A 20,939-nucleotide genomic window follows, 5' to 3' on the forward strand; every position below is an offset into this window, starting at 1 on the left:
TTATCCCCCGAAACCCCCGGACCCTAGGCCCACCCCCAAAATCGTGGGCTATAGCACACCAATTTGGCCTGAAAAAGTCTCGTTCATGCCATTTTGCCCATTTGTCCACCCAAATAGCCTCGAATAAATAAACGGACCATATTGGGACGATCCCCAACCTCCCTTGCACGCCCCGGTCGATTTTTAGACTACGGCACCCCCGGACCATGGGCCCACCCCCAAAACCGTAGGCTATAGCACATCGATTTTGCCCAAAAATTCTCCGCTCGTGCTGTTTCACCCTTTTGACCACCCAAATAGCCTCGAATAAAAAAATGGATAACACTGAGATGATTCCTAACCTCCTTGGTAGGCTTCGATCAATTTTGACTAACGACACCCCTGGACCACGGGCCCACCCCCAAAATCGTGGGCAATAGCACACCGATAAGGCCCGAAAATACCCCGTTCACACTATTTAACCCTTTTAACTATCCAAATCGCCTCGAATAAATAAACAAACCACACTGGGAAGATCCCTAACCTCCCTAGCACGCCCCGGTCGACTTTTGGCCGACAACACCTTAGGACCCCAAGCCCACCCCCAAAACTGTGGTCTATAGCACACCGTTTTAGCCCAAAAATGCCCCGTTCGCGCTGTTTCGCCCGTTTGACCACCCAAATGGCCTCGAATAAATAAACGAACCCCATTAGGACGATCCCCAACCTCCCTGCCACGCCCAGATCTATTTTTGGATCACGACACCTCTGGAACCCGGGTCCACCCCCTAAACCATGGGCTATAGCACACCGATTTAGCTCGAAAATGCATTGTTAGCGTCGTTTCGCCCGTTTGACCTCACAAATGGCCTCGAATAAATAAACAAACTGTATTTGGATAATCCCTAACCTCCCTGGCATGCCTCGGTTTATTTTTGGCCCACGGTACCTTCGGACTGAAGCCCACCCTTAAAATCGTAGGCTATAGCACACCAATTTGGCCCCAAAATGCCCCGTTCGCACTGTTTTGCCCGTTTGACCACCCAAATAGCATCGAATAAATAAATGGACCTCACTGGAACGATCCCCAAATTCCCTGGCACACCCCGATCTATTTTTGGCCCATGACACTCCCGGACACCGGGACCACCCCTGAAACTGTAGGCTATAGCATATCGATTTGTCCCGAAAATGACCCGTTTGTGCCGTTTCTCCTATTTGACCACCCAAATAGCCTCGAATAAATAAACAAACCACACTGGGATGATCTCCAACCTCACTGGCACGCCCTGGTTGATTTTTAACCAATGATACCCATGGACCCCGAGCCCACCCCCAAAACCGTGGGTTATAGCACACCGGATTTGCCCAAAAATGCCCCGTTCGCGCCGTTTCGCTCATTTGACCACCTAAATGGCCTCGAGTAAATAAACGGACTACATTGAGATGAACCCCAACCTCCCTGACACACCCTGATTGATTTACGGCCTGCGGCACCCCCAAACCCCAGGACCACCCCCGAAATCGTGGGTTATACCACACCAATTTGGCCTGAAAATTCCCCGTTCGTGCCGTTTTGCCCGTTTTACCACCCAAATAGCCTCAACTAAATAAACGAACCATATTGGGATGATCTCTAACCTCCCTGGCACACCTCAGTCGACTTTTGGTCGACGACACCCCCTGACCCCGATCCCACCCCCAAAATCGTGGGCTATAGCACACCAATTTGTCTCCAAAATGCCTCGTTCGCACAGTTTCAACAGTTTGACCACCCAAATTCCCTCAAATAACTAAATGAACCATACTGGGATGATCCCCAACCTCCTTGGCACACCCTGGTCGATTTTTGGCCCACGGCACCTCCGTACCCCGAGTCCAGCCCCAAAACCGTGGGCTACAGCCTACCAATTTGGCCCAAAAATGTCGCGTTCACGCCGTTTCACCCGTTGGAACACCCAAAATGGCCTCAAATAAATAAACAGACAACACTGGGATTATCCCCAACCTCCCTAGCACTTTTCGATCGATTTTTGACCCACGGTACCCCCGGACAACGAGCCCACCCCCGAAACCATGGGCTATAAAACACCAATTTGACTAAAAAATGCCTCATTCGCGCCATTTCACCCGTTTGACCACCCAAATAGCCTCGAATAAATAAACGAACCACACTGGGATGATCCCCAACCTCCCTGGCACGCCCCGATCAATTTTTGGCCCATGAAATCCCCGGACCCAGGGTCCACCCCTGAAATCGTGGGCTATAGCACATCGATTTAGCCCAAAAATGTCTCGTTCGCATCGTTTCGCCCATTTGGCCACCTAAATAGCCTCGAATAAATAAACAGATCACACTGGGATGATCCCCAACCTTCCTGGCATGCCCCGGATAATTTTCGACCAATGATACCCATGGACCCCGGGCCCACGCCTGAAATCATAGGCTATAGCACACCGATTTGGCCCGAAAATGCCCCGTTCGTGTCGTTTCGCCCGTTTGACCACCCAAATGGCGTCGAATAAATAAACGGACCATATTGGGACGAACCCCAACCTCCATGGCACGCCCCGGTTGATTTTTTGCCTACGGCACCCTTGGACCCCAGGCCCACCCCCAAAATCGTAGGTTATACCACACCGATTTGGCCTGAAAATGCCCTATTTGCGTTGTTATGCCCGTTTTACCACCCAAATAGCCTCAAATAAATAAATGGACCCTACTGGGACGATCTACAACCTCCCTGGCACGCCCCAGTCAACTTTCTATCTACGACACTCCTGGACCCTGGGCCCACCCTCGAAATCATGGGATATAGCATACCAATTTGGCCTAAAAATGCTTCGTTCGTGCAGTTTCAACTGTTTGACCCCCCAAATACCCTCGAATAAATAAATGAACCATACTGGGATAATCCCCAACTTCCCTGGCATGCTCCGATCGATTTTCGACCCACGTAACTTCCGTACCCCGGGTCCAACCCCAAAATCGTAGGCTATAGCCCACCAATTGGGCCTGAAAATGCCACGTTCGCGCCGTTTCCCTTGTTTGACCACCTAAATAGCCTCGAATTAAATAACGGACCACGCTGGGATGATTCTCAACCTCCCTGGAACCCTCTAGTCAATTTTTGGCCCACGGTACCCCTGGACCCTGAGCCCACCCCCAAAATCGTGCGCTATAGAAGACCAATTTGACTCAAAAAAGCCTCGTTCATGTCGTTTTGCCTGTTTGACCACCCAAATAGACTCGAATAAATAAAGGAAGCACACTGGGATGATTCCCAACCTCCTTGGCACGCTCCAATTGATTTTCAGCCCACAGCACCCTCGAACCCTGGTCCACCCCCAAAACCGTAGGCTATAGAGCATTGATTTGGCCCAAAAATGCCTCGTTTGCACTGTTTCTCCCGTTTGACCTCCTAAATAGCCTCGAATAAATAAACGGACCACACTGGGACAATCCCCAACCTCCCTGGCATGCCCCGATTAATTTTCGGCCCACACACCCTCGGACCTCGAGCCTACCCCCAAAATCGAGGGCTATAGCACACCGATTTGTCCCAAAAAAATCCCGTTCGTACTGTTTCACCCGTTTGACTACCCAAATAGCGTCGAATAAATAAACCAACCATATTAGAACGATCCACAACCTCCCTAGCATGTCCCGGTCAATTTTTGGCCTACGGTACCCCCAGACCCCGGGCCCACCCACGAAACCGTGGGCTATAGCACACCAATTTAGTACAAAAATGTCTCGTTCGCGCTGTTTCACCCGTTTGACTACCCAAATGGCCTCGAATAAATAAACGGATAACACTGGGTTGATCCTCAACCTCCCTGAGATGTCCCGGTCGATTTTCGGCCTATGACACACCCAAACACCGGGCCCACCCTAGTAACCATGGGCTATAGCACATCGATTTAGCTCGAAAATGTCCGTTCGTGCCATTTCGCCTGTTTGACCACCCAAATTGCCTGGAATAAATAAATGAACCACACCGGGATAATCCCCAACCCCCCGACACGTGTCGATCGATTTTTAACCCACGACAACCCCGAAACCCTGGTCCACCCCCAAAATTGTAAGCTATAGCACACCGATTTGGCCCTAAAATGCCCCGTTTGTACCGTTTCACACATTTGACCACCCAAATTGCCTCGAATAAATAAAGGGACCAAATAAATGAACCACACTGGGATGATTCTCAACCTACCTAGCATGCCCCGATCAATTTTCAGCCCACGACACCCCCGAATCTCATGCCCACCCCCGAAACCGTATGTTATAGCGTACCAATTTTGCCCAAAAATGCCCCGTTCCCACCGATTCACCCGTTTGACCACCCAAATGGCCTAGAATAAATAAATGGACCACACTGGGATAATTCCCAACCTCCCTGGCACGCCCCGAACTATTTTTGACCCACGGCACCCCCGAGCCCCGAGCCCACCCCAAAACCGTGGGCTATAGCATACCAACATGGCCTGAATATACCTCATTCGTGTCGTTTCACTCGTTTGACCACCCAAACGACCTCGAATAAGTAAACGGACCATACTGGGATGACCCCCATCATCCCTGGCATGCCCCAGTTGATTTTCGGCCAACGGCACCCTCGGACCCTAGGTACACCCCAAATATGGTGGGCTATAGCACACCAATTTGTCCGAAAATGCCCCGTTCAAACCGTTTTGCCTGTTTGACCACCCAAATCGCCTCGAATAAATAAATGGACCACACTGAGACGATCCCCAACCTCCCTGGCATACCCCAGTCAATTTTAGGCCCATGGTACCCCCGAAGCCCAGGCCCACCCCCGACACCGTGGGCTATAACCCACCGATTTTACCCAAAAATACCTCATTCGCGTTGTTTTGGCCGTTTGACTACCCATATGGCCTCGAATAAATAAACGGACCACACTAGGATGATCACCCACCTTTCTGGCATGCTTCAGTCGATTTTTGGCCTACGGCACACCAGGAACCTGGGCCCATCCCCAAAACCGTGGGCTATAGCACACCAATTTGTTCGAAAATAACCCATTTGGACCATTTCACCCGTTTGACCACCCAAATGGCCTCGAATAAATAAACGGACCACACTGGGAAGATCCCCAACCTCCTTGGCATGCTCCGGTTAATTTTCAACCCATGACACCCCCGAACCCCGAGCCCACCCCCGAAACTGCGGGCTATAACACATTGATTTGGCCTAAAAATGATACGTTCGCGCTGTTTCTCCATTTTGACTACCCAAATAGCCTCGAATAAATAAATGGATCACATTGGGATGATCCCAAACATCCCTGGCATGCCCCGGTCATGTTCGGCCTACGAAACCCCCGGACCCCAGGCCCACCCCCAAAATCGTGGGCTATAGCACACCAAATTGGCCTGAAAATGCCCCATTTGCCCCGTTTCGCCCGTTTAACAACCCAAATAGCCTCGAATAAATAATTGGACCGTACTGGGATAATCCCCAACCTCCCTGGCACGCCTCGATCGACTATCGGCCTATGACACCACCAGACCCCGAGCCCACCCCCGATATCATGGGCTATAGCACACCAATTTGGCCCAAAAACACCCCGTTCATGCAGTTTCAACTGTTTGACAACCCAAATGTCCTTGAATAAATAAACAGACCACACTGGGACGATCCCTAACCTCCCTGGCACTCCTCGATCGATTTTCAGCCCACGGCACCCCCGGACCCCGGGTCCACCCCTAAAATTGTGGTATAGCCTACCAATTTGGCACGAAAAATTCCTCATTCGTACCGTTTTGCCCGTTTAACCACCCTAATGGCCTCAAATAAATAAACGAACAACACTGGGACTATCCTCAACCTCCCTAACACGCCCCGGTCAATTTTCAGCCCATGGTGCCCCTCAACCCCAGGCCCACCCCCGATATCGTTGGCTATAGCACACTAATATGGCTCAAAAATGCCTCGTTCGCGGCATTTCGCCCGTTTGACCTCCCAAATAGCCTCGAATAAATAAACGGACCACACTGGGATGATCCCCAACCCTCATGGCATACCTCAGATGATTTTCGGACCATGGCACCCCCGAACCCCGAGTCTACCCCTAAAACCGTAGGCTATAGCACACCGATTTGGCCTAAAAATACCCCGTTTGTGCCATTTTTCTCGTTTGACCACCTAAATGTCCTAAAATACATAAACGGACCATACTGGGATGATTCCCAACCTCCCTAGCATACCCTGGTCGATTTTTGGCCCACGGCACCCTTGGACCCCGAGCCCACCTCCAAAACCATGGGTTATAGCAAACCGATTTGGCCTGAAAATACCCCATTCACGCCACTTCGTAGGTTTGACCACCCAAATGGCCTCGAATAAATAAACAAACTATATTGGGATGATCCTAACCTCCCTGGCATGACTCGATCGATATTTGGCCCACAGGACCCCCAGACGCCGAGCCCACCCCCAAAACCGTGGGCTATAGCACACCGATTTGGCTCAAAAATGACCCGTTCGTGCTGTTTCGCCCGTTTGACCACCCAAATAGCCTCAAATAAATAAATGGACCACACTGGGACGATCCCCAACTACCCCGATATGCCCCAATCGACTTTCGATCCACGACACAATTAGACCTCGGGCCCACCCCCAAAACCGTGGGCTACAGCACATCAATTTGGCCCGTCAATGCCCCGTTCATGCTATTTTGCCCACTTGACCACCCAAATAGCCTCTAATAAATAAACGGATCACACTGTGATGATCCCCAACCTCCCTGGAATGCCCCTGTTCATTTTTGGCCCACAACACCCCCGGAACCCGACCAGAAAATGCCCTGTTCACATCGTTTTGCCTGTTTGACCACCCAAATAGCCTTGAATAAATAAAAAGACCACATTGGGACGATCCCCAACCACCCTGGCACACCCCGATCAATTTTTGACCAACAGAACCCAAGGACCCCGGGCCCATTCTCGAAATCATGGGCTATAGTACATCGATTTAGCTAGAAAATGCCTCGTTTGTACCGTTTTGACCATTTGACCACCCAAATGGCCTTGAATAAATAAACAGACCACACAGGGACCATCCCCAACCTCCCTGGCATGCCTCGATCAATTTTCAACTAACGGTACCCCCGAACCTCGGCTCCACCCCCAAAACTATGGGCTATAGCATATCAATTTGGCCAAAAAACTCCCCGTTCATGACGTTTCACCCGTTTGACCACCCAAATGGTCTCGAATAAATAAACGGACCACGGTACCCCCGAACCCTGGGTCCACCCCCAAAACCGTGGGCTATAGCACTCCGATTTGGCCTAAAAATTTTCCGTTCACCCCGTTTCTCCCATTTGACCACCCGCATAGCCTCGAATAAATAAGCGGACTATACTGGGATGATTCCCAACCTCCCTGGCATGCCTCGGTCGACTTTTGGCCCACGGCACCCCCGGACCCCGGGCCCCACCCCCAAAACCGTAGACTATAGCACACCGATTTGGCCCAAAAATGCCCCGTTCATGCCGTTTTGCCCGTTTGACCTGAGGTAAAATCTGGGCAGTGAATAGAAATTCTCTAAGTCCGAGAGGATTAGAAAATTAAATGCTTAAGTAGGTCGAGAGACATTTAAGCATAACATCGATAAAGATAGCTTGTTGTCCTACCTACCGTGAGAATCTTGAACCATTATTAGCATCTGTCAAGTACCGAACACCCTAGTGAACATAATTCTTGTTTCTTTATAAACTCCTGACTACGAACACTGATTAAAGTGATCGACTATTATTTGCTAATCATTAAAAAAACCTCATTTTGTCTTCTCGTGCCAGTTATTTGAATTTAACTTGTAGCTTTAGTTTCAAACTAGTTTAATCGGCACTTACATTGTTCCCTATGGATTTAGCTCTGACTCCAAAGTTGGCTAAATATATTGACGACGACCGCCTTGCACTAAATTGACGTGTAAGTTGAGCATTATCAATTAGCTCGACCAAACCGCCTTTCAGCAGTCTTCCCATACAAATCTCAAAAAAATACGCAAATTTAAAAAAAAATCACCTCAAACGGATATTCGAGCGCAAAGTTATGGAGGTTTAAAGTTTCAGCATTTTACAATTACTTTTTTTCCTATCTCCTTTGACTCCCTATTTTTGATTGACCTTTTTATCTTACTTGATTTTATTTATATGAAATGGCCTTCCGAGATTAGAAATTATTAATTATAGGCCTAGTAAGGAGGATGTGAATGGCATTTTCAATGTTTAAAATTCTATTTTTGAAAATGAGTTAGATAAAATAAGTTAAAATATAAATTTAAATAAGTGTTAAGAATAGCATAAAAGGCCTCCTTGGTGTGATGGTCTTGTATTTGACTTTAAAAACTTATTATTTACCACAACTACAAGGGTTCAATTCTTGAACCATATTCTACAATCTACAATTCTTCAAGTTCAAGCCTCCTTGAACCTTAGGACAACAAACTATGTACCATTCTACAGCAAAATCAATAAGCTCAAGCAGTTCCTCATTGGCTATATCAGACACACAACCTATAAACATACTTCCTCCATTTTAAAAAGAATGATCTTTTTTCGGTGGCGGACCCAGAATTTAGGAGTCGTGGGTGCTCAGAAGGTTCGAACACATATATCAATATCCAAAGCTTTAAGGGTCCGCCTGAAAATCAAAACACCAAGACATCTTCTTAGTTTAATGGGTGTTTTTCTGCATCCTATACCAGTTTTTATACATTGCTTATATAATTATACCTAATTTGCATCAGGTTTAACGGGTGTCGGAGCACCACAAATCAACACCAAGGTTCGACCCAGCCTTTTTTTATTCTTATGGTCTTAAATTAAAGTTGTATCAAATATATCCAAATGCCTTTTAATCTTGTTGTTTCAAATATGCAGGCGGAAAGTTAAAATTAAAATATTACAAAAAAAAAGTTAATTTTTTTGAAATGAACTAAAAATGAAAGTATGTCATTCGGAAAGATTGCTTATGGGTTAAATGGGTACACATATATTATATGAAGCATGAAACAATTAATAGCTTTCAGGATCCTCAGAATGCTACATGGGTCATAAGGAAAGTACTTGAATCTAGGGAAATCCTCAACACTTTGAGTACCCTGAATGGTGTTGTTGTTATCAGGTTACAAACAATGGTAAGCAGAGATAGATTCCTAATCAAAATGATGTAATGTACACTAACTCCTACATTCCCTAAAGCAAGCTGGAAGAGTTTGACAGAGCATCCGGCTATACACCCTCAACATAAATTCTTTTTATCGCTAGCATTGTAGAAGAGACTTCCCACAGTTGAGAGGTTAGTGAAGATTGGTGTGGTAGTTCTTCCTACCTGTGTATTCTGTAAGTCTACTGATGAGACAACAAAGCATTTGTTCTTTGAATGTAACATCACCTATCAGCTCTGCCAAAGAATCCTAAGAGTGATAGGGGAACACATCTAGAACAATTGGACAATGACAAACTGAAATGGAATGGGTTACTAGCTGGGCAAAGAAGAAAAATGGCAAGGGAGGTATTATAAGTTATCTATTTGCAATGGTAATAGGCTGCTCCCCAGCCTGCCTGGGGTACGCCAGTCGATTTATGGCCCAAAACACGCCCGATCCTCGGGCCCACCCCAAAAATCGTGGGCTATAGCACACTGATTTAGCCCCAAAATAGCATGTTCACGTCGTTTCGCTTGTTTGATAACCCAAACCGTCTCGCTGACCACAATAGACCACACTAAGCCGCTCTCCAACCTTCCTAGGGCAGCTCGATTAATTTTCGACCCAAATCATGCCCAACCTCCAGGCCCACCCCAAAACCGTGGGCTATAGCACACCAATTTGGCCTCAAAATGGCCAGTTTGCTCCATTTCGCTCGTTTGACCACCTGAATCATCCCGCTGACCACAATGGACCACACTAGGCCGCTCCCCAGCTTTCCTGGGGTAGCCCAATCAATTTTTATCCCAAATCACCCCCGACCCCTGGGCCCATCCCCAAAAACGTGGTTCGCTGACCATAATGGACCACACTAGGCCACTTCCCAGCTTGCCTGGGGTAGTTCGATCGATTTTTGGCCCAAAGCACGCCCGACTCCTGGGCCCACCCCAAAAAATGTGGGCTATAGCACACCGATTTGGCCCCAAAATGGCCCGTTCGCACCGTTCCTCCCGTTTTACCACCCAAATCGCCCGCTGACCACACTGTACCACACTAGGTTGCTCCGCAGTTTGTCTGGGGAAGCTCGGTCAATTTTTGGCCCAAATCACGCCCAGCCCTCAAGCCCACCCCAAAAACCGTAGGCTATTGCACACCGATTTGGCCCCAAAATTGTCCGTTTGCGCCGTTTCGCCTGTTTGACCACACAAACTACCCCGCTGACCACAATGGACCACACTAGGCCGCTCCCCAATCTGCCTTGGGCAGCTTGGTCGATTTTCAGCCCAAATCATACCTGCCCCCTGGGCCCACCCCAAAAATCATGGGCTATAGCACTCCGATTTGGCCCCAAAATGGTTCGTTCGCACCGTTTCACCTGTTGGACCACCCAAACTGCCCCGCTGACCATAATGGACCACACTAGGCCGCTCCCCAGCCTGCCTGGGTCAGCACGATCAATTTTTAACCCAAATTACTCCCGTCCCCCTGGGCCCACCAAGAAAATCGTGGGCTATCGTAAACCATTTTGGCCCCAAAATAGCCCGTTCACGTCGTTTCGTCCGTTTGACCACCCAAACCGCCCCGCTGACCACAATGGACCACACTAGTCTGCTCCCCAGGTTGCCTGGGGCAGCCCGATCGATTTTTGTCCTAAATCACGCTTGACCCCCAGGCCAACCCTGAAAATCGTGGGATATAACACACCAATTTAGACCTAAAATGGCCCGTTCGCGCCGTTTCACCCGTTTGACCACCCGAACCGCCCCACTGACCACAATGGACCACACTAGGCCACTCTCCAGCCTACCTGGGGCAGCCCGATCGAATTTAGACCCAAATCACGCCTGACCTTCTGGCCCACTCCAAAAAACGTGGGCTATAGCACACCGATTTGGCCCCAAAACGGCCCGTTCGAGCCGTTTTGCCTGCTTGATCACCCGAACCGCCCCGCTAACCGTAATGGACCACACTAAGCTGCTCCCCAGCCTGCGTGGGGTAGCCCGATCGATTTTCGGCCCAAATCACGCCTGGCCCCCAGGCCTACCCCAAAAACTATGGGCTATATAACACACCGATTTAGCTCAAAAATGATCCTTTCGCGTCGTTTCACCATTTGACCACCCAAACCGCCCCGCTGACCACAATGGACCATACTAGGCCGCTCTCCTGCCTGCCTGGGGCAGCTGGGTCAATTTTCGGCCCAAATCACACACGACCCTCGGGCCCATCGCTAAAACTGTGGGCTATAGTACACTAATTTCGAGTGTACTTGACTATTCACCAATCTTCGTTCATTTGCTTCAAATCATGCTACAATTACCTCTTTTCAATTCGTGTTCATCTGACACATTTTCTATACACACAATTTTCAATTGTCATTGAATGACTAGCATAATCAAAATAATGAAACATGTTCAATAATATTTCATCAAACTATTCTATATATCTTCTATTTCCTTTTGATTAATAAAAAAACACCCACCAACATGAGTTGTGGTTCAGCGAATGGGGCTGCTCCATCCTTAACCAGAGGTCGAGGATTAGACCTTGGACATGAAGAAAATTCTGTTGAAAACGATACCCGAATGGGACCCTACCCAATGCGAATCTGGATTAGTCGGCTCCAATGCGGAAAAAACCCAACAAAAAAAAAAAAAAAAAAAAAAAAAAAAAAAAAAAAAAAAACTACCAGTAGACAACATCTGATAGCTTCACTTGGCCAGCAAAGTACACGTGTCAAACATCCACTTGCTCCACCCACCAACCAAAAAAACATTAAAAAAAAAAACCTCAATTTTTCCAAAATCAAGAATTGAAAAAAAATGGCCACTTCCTTCACAACCCACATCCTTATTCCCCTCCACCACCACCACCACCACCATCGCCGCCGTAGTCACCGTCTCTGGCTACCATGCACGGCGGAGCAGCCGCCGGAGACGACGAGTCTTCAATCTTGGTCAAAAGATTATACACACTGGAATCAAGTCACAAGAATCTTGTAGAACAATTCAATGAGTTATTGGAAGAAAAGAAGATTGATGATGATGATATTATGGATAAAGATGAGAAATTAATGGATTCGGGTCAAATGGGTTTTCGGGTTCCGGGTTATTTTGTTACTGGGAGTCCATATAGGAATGTGTTGAATTATATGGGTCATGCTGTTCATGTTAGTAGAGCTACTACTGGTGAAATCATTTATTGGTAAGTAGTTTGAGTTTTTGTTTGGTGAATTGAAGTTGACTTTAGCTAGATTTTACTTTGAAAAATTGCTGCTTTTATTGATTTTTGTATAAATTTGAGCTCCCTTTGGCTTATAAGAAACTTGAAAATTTGAGTTCTTGAAGTTGTGGAGGTGGTGAAGGATACGATTAGGGTAGAAAGTTAGTACGTTGCAGTGTGTTGTCTTGTTATCCATATATATTAAGAGTTGTAGTATTGCTCGTGTAGTATCTTGTCCTTCTATTGTTGTTATTATGTTGTATTTTGAGTTTTGTTTGGTGAATTGAAGTTGACTTGAGCTAGATTTACTTTGAAAAATTGCTACTTTTATTGATTTTTGTATATATTTTAGCTCCCTTTGGGTATAGATTTCGAGGTTAGAAACTTGAAAATTTGAGTTCTTGAAGTTGTGGAGGTGGTGAAGGATACGATTAAGGTAGAAAGCTAGTAGGTAGCAGTGTGTTGTCTTGTTATCCGTTTATATTAAGAGTTGTAGTATTGCTCGTGTAGTTTCTTGTCCTTCTATTGTTGTTATTATGTTGTATTTTGAGTTTTGTTTGGTGAATTGAAGTTGACTTGAGCTAGATTTACTTGGAAAAATAGCTACTTTTATTGATTTTTGTATGTATTTGAGCTCCTTTTGGCTATAGATTTTGAAGTTAGAAACTTGAAAATTTGAGTTCTTGAAGTTGTGGAGGTGGTGAAGGATGCGATTAGGGTAGAAAGCTAGTACGTTGCAGTGTGTTGTCTTGTTAACTGTTTATATTAAGAGTTGTTGTTTTGCTCGTGTAGTTTCTTGTCCTTCTATTGTTGTTATTATGTTGTTGTAGTTATCATCTTGTTACTATCTGTTGTTTCTTGGTCAAAAGACTATACTCACTTGAATCAAGTCATAAGAATCTTGTTGAACAATTCAACAAGCTATTGGAGGAAAAATAAATCTATATTAATATGTTAACAATAGTTGATAATCTGAATGAAATTTGTTCCGGTTCATGCTGTTCATATTAGTAGAGCTACTACTGGGGATATTATTTACTGGTAAGTAAATATTGTAACTTGTTTGAGTTCTTGATTATGAAATTGCTATGTTTATATTGAGTTATGTTGATATTCTTATGTTTGGTGAAATGAAGTTGATTTGAGGTGGATTTACTTTGAAAAAATGATTTATTTATTGATTTTTGTGTATTTTTAGCTCCCGTTTTGCCATAGATTTTGATGTTGAAATTTGAGAGTAGTATGTGTATATTGGGATTTGTTGATATTTTGAGTTTTTTTGGTGAAATGAAGTTGACTTGAGCTAGATTTACTTTGAAAAATTGCTTCTTTTATTGATTTTTGTGTATTTTTAGCTCCCGTTTGTCCGTAGATTTTGAAGTTAGGCTATAAAGTTAATAGCTAGTTGAATATTGTCTCCGTGCAATTCTGTAGTATTAGCACTAATCTCATAGTTTCTTGCCCTAATTGTACTTCGATCATCATATTATTTTGTTATAGTTACTGTCTATGTTGCTTAGACTCTTCAAAAATGTTTGTGGGTGCGTTTCGGATATTCCAAATTAGTGCACTCTTGGAGAACCGGACACGGGTGCGGCAACATTTTTTGAGAATCCGAGCAACATAGGTTAGTGTTTCTTTTTCAAACTGCTTTGACATGCCATGACCCATGTTAGTAAATTGCCTTGGATTCTTTACTTCTATTATTTTCTTGAGCCGAGGGTCTATCGGAAACAGCCTCCCTATCTCCCAAAGTACGAGTAAGGTCCATCATGCACACTACCTTCACCAGACCCCACTTGTGGGATTACACTGGGTATGTTGTTGTTAGAAAACAGAAAATAATAAGGAAGACTCTAGGTGCTCTTATCCGTCGTGAGTTGCATATTACTCAAGGAAGTTTTTCTCTTGCAGGAATCGATCTGCTGAAAGGCTTTACGGTTATAAAGAGCATGAAGTACTTGGACAGATAACCACGGAGTTTCTTATATGTGAAGAATATCATGAGCTGGTAAGGATTGCCAGGCAGAGATTGAGCTCTGGAGAATCATGGTCCGGTCTGTTTCCTTGCAAGAAGAGGTCCGGTCAGATCTTTATGGCAATGTTGACGAAGAGCCCATTGTACGAGGATGGTGAGCTTTTTGGTATTATCACTGTTTCGAATGATGCTTCATTCATTAATACAAATTCGAAGGACACAAGTACTCATGAGGATAATGATCAACCTGGTGCACGAGGAATAAATTTCAAAAGGATTCAATGGAATCAACGACCACAAATTGCATCATCTGTTTCAAATCTGGTGCTTATTATCGTGTTATCCTTGTGCTTCATATATATTTTTGGTCCAACTTTCTGAGTAATTATCCATTGTTTTACGCTGATCGTTTTCAGGCCTCGCAAGTTTTCTCACTGAATCGTGGAGAAGATGCATGCGATGCTTCTGCAGATGCAAGCGCGAGGGATGAGTCTGATTTAGACTCCAAAGAAGGAAAACCACTGAAGCCACCCAGAGCACCTGTAAGTGTGAAGGTAGCTGGTTTGTTTTCTTGTTTCTTATTGACTAAACTGGTGTTTATGAGATAAGATTATCGTTTCAGGCAGCACGGCTGAGTTTCGGTTTGCTCGGTGGAAGGAATAGAGCTAACACAGAGAGATCTGAGAAGGATGATTCTACATTCGACATTGTTCAGCCTTCCAAACTTGTAATTTTCCTTCTTCTTTACATGTGTGGAGTATTGTTCTATATGACAACTCTCTCTTCCTTCTTGGCTTTGTTAATTTCTTGGAAACGATCGGCTTCAGAGGCGGAGCCTAAAGTTCGAGTTTATGGGTTCTTCAATCTAAAAACTGTTGCTTGTTGGGTTCTTGATAAATTATTTGTACATTGTTAGGTGAAGTTTGTTACACGAATACAGGGTGTTGACTAAAGCTATTTTGTTCTGCCGAACCCGCAACTTACTTTGGGAAAACTGAATGATTTTGGGGTGTTGGGAATCACTTGAACTAAGTAAAACCAGAGAGAAATTAGACGTTAAAGAGAAAAATGTAGGTGTCTTGCGCCGAAGAAATAAAAGGACTAAGGTCCTGATAAAAGTTTTTGGTAATTATGTTTTATATGATTAAATCTGGATGTTATCTCTAATGACTATTTTGCAACAATTGTAGGCAGCAAAGGTTATGTCAAAGTTGAACTTTGCGGGATTTGGTCACCTTAGTAAAGAAAAAGGTCAACAGAATGGCAATGGCAGTGCTCCTGTTGGTGAGGATGTAGCTGAAGCACATCCGCCAGCAGCGTCTGATTCTTCAGCAGAATGTTGTCACTTTGTTGATGCACGTCATTGCTTTCAGAGAAACCAGAAAGGATCTTGTTTTGATCCAGGAGGAACATGTGCCCCTACAACTAGGCACGGTGTTGTAGAGGGTCCCGGAGGGTCCTCCTCAAGGAACTCCGATAAATTTCCCGAGGCACTTGAAATTCCTGAACAGATTCCAGGATCGTGTATGAGTGATGAACTCCAGCAATCGCCAAAGTCAGGTGGGAGCACAGATAACCATGGAAATTCATCATCCAAAATTGAGAATGAGTCGAGCTTGATAGCAGATTGTGAGATTTTATGGGAAGACATTAGCCTAAAGGAGGAAATTGGACGAGGTAAATAGAGTAACCTCATCATTGTTTACATACAGATTTTTGCTCTTTTGAAGTAGTGCCTTCGTTGATTATTCGTACACTTATCCACTGATTGTCTACTCCTTGCATCTATTATCGTCATATAATGCGGAGCCTTTTATCATTTATCAAGCAGAAAAACTTTTAAGTTCTTGTAATGATCAGTGACCTCAATGTCTGTTCTGTAGGTTCATATGGTGTTGTGTATCATGGAATCTGGAACGGATCGGTACTTCTCTAGTTTACAAGTTTTTGGTTATGTTCTGAAATAGTATTTCATTATGGAGGTACAGTAATTGTTAATTTTCTCAATGTTTTCTTTAGGATGTTGCCGTTAAGGTTTACTTTGGGAATCAGTGCAATGAGGAAACATTGCTCGACTACAAAAAGGAGGTATGTTGATAGAAGCTGATAGATCGACACTAACTTGATAGAACAAAAAAAAATTAATTTACTTTCTATCGTGTTTTTCAGGTTGAAATAATGAAAAGACTCAGACATCCTAACGTGTTGCTATTCATGGGGGCCGTATATTCACAAGAAAAATCTGCCATCGTCACAGAATTTTTACCCAGGTATTAGAAGAGTTAATCCCCTGCGGGAGAATTCCGTGGAGAAGTTTATTGATAAACTGGTCCGACAATTGGCAGATGGTTGTCCACTCTGGTCAGTTCGAAAAAAAAATTGACAACATTCTCATCATGTATTTCAGGGGAAGTCTTTTCAAAACGCTTCACGGAAATAATCAGTCATTAGACTTCAGACGGCGTCTTAGGATGGCCCTCGATGTGGTGTGGTTTCTTATTGGATTCATCAATTTCCTTCTCTAATATGTTTTCAGTGTGACACTTGACCTTGCAAAACATCGTTGTGTTTCTCACACTCGTTTAATTGAATATAGGCAAGAGGTATGAATTATTTGCATCGCCGCAACCCACCTATTGTGCATAGAGACCTGAAATCTTCAAACCTGCTAGTTGATAAAAGTTGGACCGTCAAGGTACTGATTGCTGAATGGATGCTTCAAGTTATTCCAAGTGAAGCTCTTTAATAGATAAGTAAACTGACGTCATTATTTTCAGGTTGGAGATTTTGGCCTATCGAGATTTAAAAATGCAACCTTTTTAACAACAAAATCTGGGCGAGGGACGGTAAACATCTTAACTTCTTTTTTCCACCTTTCTCATTGTCGCGTCGATATAGCTTTATGCCAATATTGGTTTGTATTCGTTTTCTTGATTATTGCAGCCCCAGTGGATGGCTCCTGAAGTACTTCGAAATGAACCTTCAACAGAAAAGTAAGTTTCCAAAGCGTTGCTTGCAAGCTTCCTGAGAAGATCAAATACTTATACTAAGTTGCTCAGACTCTCCAAAAATGTTGCCGCACCTGTGTCGGATCCTTCAAAAATACACTATTTTTGGAGGATCCGACACACACCCGTAGAAATTTTTAAAGAGTCCGAGCAACTTAGCTTTTACATCCGTGAAAAGAAAAGGGGCAGCCAGTGCACTAGGCTCCCGGCTGGGTCTGGTGAAGAGCCGGAGGCTGTTACCATGGCTCGAAACTGTGACCTCCTGGTCACATGGCAACAACTTTACCAACTTTACCAGTTATGCTGAGTTTCCGCTTCTACTTTGCATCCGTTAATTTGCTTAAATGACTAGGTGATTGGCTGATGCTCAATTGCTTGTTGAGCTTGAGCTCTTTCATCTTTATGCGTTTTTCCTAATGACATGTTCCATGTAAGAAGATTAAAAAAATGAAACTGCGGGAAGCCGGGAACCATTTTATCCTTGCGAGTAGTAGTGTTGTTTCTTGCTATACAACAGTTATTTGTATGGATGTACATTCCGCTATCGTGACGTGAAGACGCCATCGTGAGTGAAGACGCTATCAAAACCATAGCGGAAAAATGGTTACTATACAACAGTTATTTGTATGGATCAAATACTTCACGCTTTCACTCACGCTAACACTTTCGAGAAAACGTTAAGGTTTTCGTGTAATTGAATTGCAATGGCTTTTCAATAATGGTGGGTGAAGACGCCATCGTGAGTGAAAGTGTTAAAAGAGGACCGGATGGACCTAAAATTACATGGAGGAAGTTTTCTCGAAAAACCTACAAATCCGTAGAATCTAAGTTGCGTGGACTCTTTACTTTTGATGCCGCACCTGTGTCGGATTCTCCAAATATACACTACTTTTGGAGAATCCGGCACGCACCCACTAACATTTTTGAAGAGTCCGAGCAACATAGCTTAGAATCAATGCTGGCATAGCTAGAGATGGGACAAAATGGGAAAATTACATGATTTTGTTGTAGTAACTGTTCTTTATTCGGAATGCTTTGTCATGCACTCTATAGTATTTTGTTGCGATTTCTTCAGTTCCGATTGTTTCTTTTTTTTTTTTATATGCTTTTCCTCGAGCCAAGTATCTATTGGAATCAACCTCTCTACCTCCCAAGGTAGGGTAAGGTCTACGTACACTCTACCTCTCTCCACACCCAACTCGTGGCATTAGACTGAGTATGTTGTTATATGTCAACTTAATTTCTCACTTTTATTTTGTTTGGTATGATAACGATATGAGTTAAACTTAAACGAAGCAGTGTAGATTCATATAGTCGACCCCAACTTGTTTGGGACTGAGGTATGATGGATTTCTTCTATTATCTCACAGATCTGACGTCTTCAGTTTCGGTGTGATCCTATGGGAACTAATGACTGAATCTATTCCATGGAACAACCTTAACTCTTTACAGGTAAAATTCTCCTTACCTCGATGCCGTTTGCAAGTTGTCTCACTAAAGCAATTTTCGAACTGCTTTGTAATGCTTTGTTTTGAGGCGAGGGTCTATCGGAAACAACCTCTCTACCTCCCAAGGTAGGATAAGGCTTGCGTACTATGTTGCTCGGACTCTTCCAAAATGTCGATGGGTGCGTGTCAGATTCGCCAAAACTAGTGTTTTTTTGGAGAATCTGACACGGGTGCGGCATCAAAAGTGAAGAGTCTGCGCAACTTAGCTTGGGTACATACTACCCTCCTCAGAACCCCACTTGTAGGATTACGTTGGATATGTTGTTGTTATCATGCGGAAGCGATGAACTTAACTTTTCTCTTTAAAGGTTGTCGGAGTTGTTGGATTTATGGATCGTAGATTGGAAATTCCAGAAAATCTTGATACTCGAGTTTCTGCAATCATCCTCGATTGCTGGAAAAGGTGTTCTTTTCCCCCTCTTTTATTTCATTTGATGTTCTCATCGAATGTATGCAAAATGAACTCGAAACTAAACTTCGTTTTCTTCTCTTGATACAAACAGCAATCCAGCACTCCGTCCATCGTTCCAAGACATAATCCAAAGGACGACAGACATAATGCTCTCGTTTACAGGATTAACGACAGCTAGGAAGAACACGGGGACATAATATCAATACACGAATCGACAGGTTTACCTTTAAAGGCATATATGTTGGAATTCTTAGTCTTTTAGAATATATATAGTGAGTAGCCAAGTTTCGCTGGAAAATTACACTGTGTAGATATGTTAAATCTTCATGTTTCGTTGGAAAAGTACAATGTAAACGCTTTTTGATGTATGTATAGATTCCCCTTCGCTTCTTCGTGCATTTAAGTCTTTACGTTTTTGACTTTCTTTTAAGTGAAAATTCTGATTCCGTCATTGTACGCAGCAAGTTATATGTTAGTAAACTTGACCATTTCATGAGCCATGCAGGTTGAGAATCTTTTGGTAGGGAGCATTTTACTTCTTTGGTGGGCCTAACTCACATGAACCTTGACGTGAAATTTTCGCCCGTTCTTTTTTTGAACCTCCTTAGTGAAAATTCTAATACTGCCGCTATGCCCACCCCCCCACCCCATAATCCCCACCCCCATCCCCCTACCCAAAAATTTGTTGATCATAAATCAGGTCAAACGTGAAATTTTCGCCCGTTCTTTTTTTGAACCTCCTTATTGAAAATCCTAATACTGCCGCTATGCCCAACCCCACCACCCCATAACCCCCAACCCCATTCCCCCACCCAAAAACTTGTTAATCATAAATCAAGTCAGACGTGAAATTTTCGTCCGTTCTTTTTTTTAACCTCCTTAGTGAAAATCCTAATACTGCCGCTATGCCCACCCCCACTACCCCATAAACCCCCACCCCACCCCCTACCCAAAAACTTGTTGATCATAAATCAGGTCAGCAAAAAACATTCCTGATTGTGAAATTCATGTAGAAGATTTGTTATTTGAAAAGGGAACACGAGTGTCAAATAGCTAAAAGCCATTTTTGTTGACTAGCTATGACCCTCATTATAAAAATGAGTTTTAACTTATAGTCCGTCCGTCTCAAATTATCCGTCGTAATTCAAAAAAATAGTTAAAAAATAATAATTTTAAAGTAATTGATAAAGTTGTCGGCATGTGATCAGGAAGTAATGGATTCAAGTCGTAGAAATATGAAGATTGCATATAGTGGTTTCTTGTGTTTGGCCCTTCTCCAAACTGTGTCATGACGAAAATTTTAATGCATTCGACTGTATTATTTTATTTATAAAAATTCTCAAAATACTTATTACTTTAAAATTTTTATGTTTTTTTTTATTCTTATTACTACCTCTGTCCCATTATATGTATCGCCATTTAACTGGACATAGAAATAAATAGTGATAAAATTGATGTTTTCTTAAATGATATGTAAAGGGAAACACGATAATAATTGGAGAAGAAAAAAATATATAATATTACAAATATTTACATCGTTATGATAGCTTTATCGAACGTAATTTATTTATTGTAGCAGGTAATTCGTTTTATTTTTTAATATATAAGAAGACAATGAATGCCATGAATATAAATTACACAATAATTT

General features: G+C 43.8%; 1 protein-coding gene across 2 annotated transcripts; it reads left to right on the plus strand.

Moving 5' to 3' along the window:
- The first annotated feature begins 11,955 nt into the window (after positions 1–11,955).
- Positions 11,956–19,689, plus strand: LOC124891616 (probable serine/threonine-protein kinase SIS8). 2 transcript variants are annotated; one of them, XM_047403327.1, is made up of 15 exons: positions 11,958–12,367; positions 14,300–14,687; positions 14,780–14,905; positions 14,986–15,090; positions 15,554–16,040; positions 16,247–16,287; positions 16,383–16,451; positions 16,533–16,633; positions 16,771–16,849; positions 16,960–17,058; positions 17,141–17,209; positions 17,307–17,356; positions 18,742–18,823; positions 19,188–19,282; positions 19,383–19,689. In XM_047403327.1, the coding sequence occupies exons 1-15, from the start codon at positions 12,075–12,077 to the stop codon at positions 19,486–19,488; spliced, it is 2,190 nt and encodes a 729-aa protein (XP_047259283.1). In that variant the 5' UTR covers positions 11,958–12,074; the 3' UTR covers positions 19,489–19,689. The 2 variants fall into 2 exon arrangements, with proteins under 2 accessions (XP_047259284.1, XP_047259283.1); XM_047403328.1 differs by lacking the exon at positions 18,742–18,823 and having other exon boundaries at positions 11,956–12,367.
- The last annotated feature ends 1,250 nt before the right edge of the window (positions 19,690–20,939 follow it).

Source organism: Capsicum annuum, unplaced genomic scaffold (assembly GCF_002878395.1).
Source record: "Capsicum annuum cultivar UCD-10X-F1 unplaced genomic scaffold, UCD10Xv1.1 ctg3868, whole genome shotgun sequence".
NCBI lineage: Eukaryota > Viridiplantae > Streptophyta > Magnoliopsida > Solanales > Solanaceae > Capsicum > Capsicum annuum.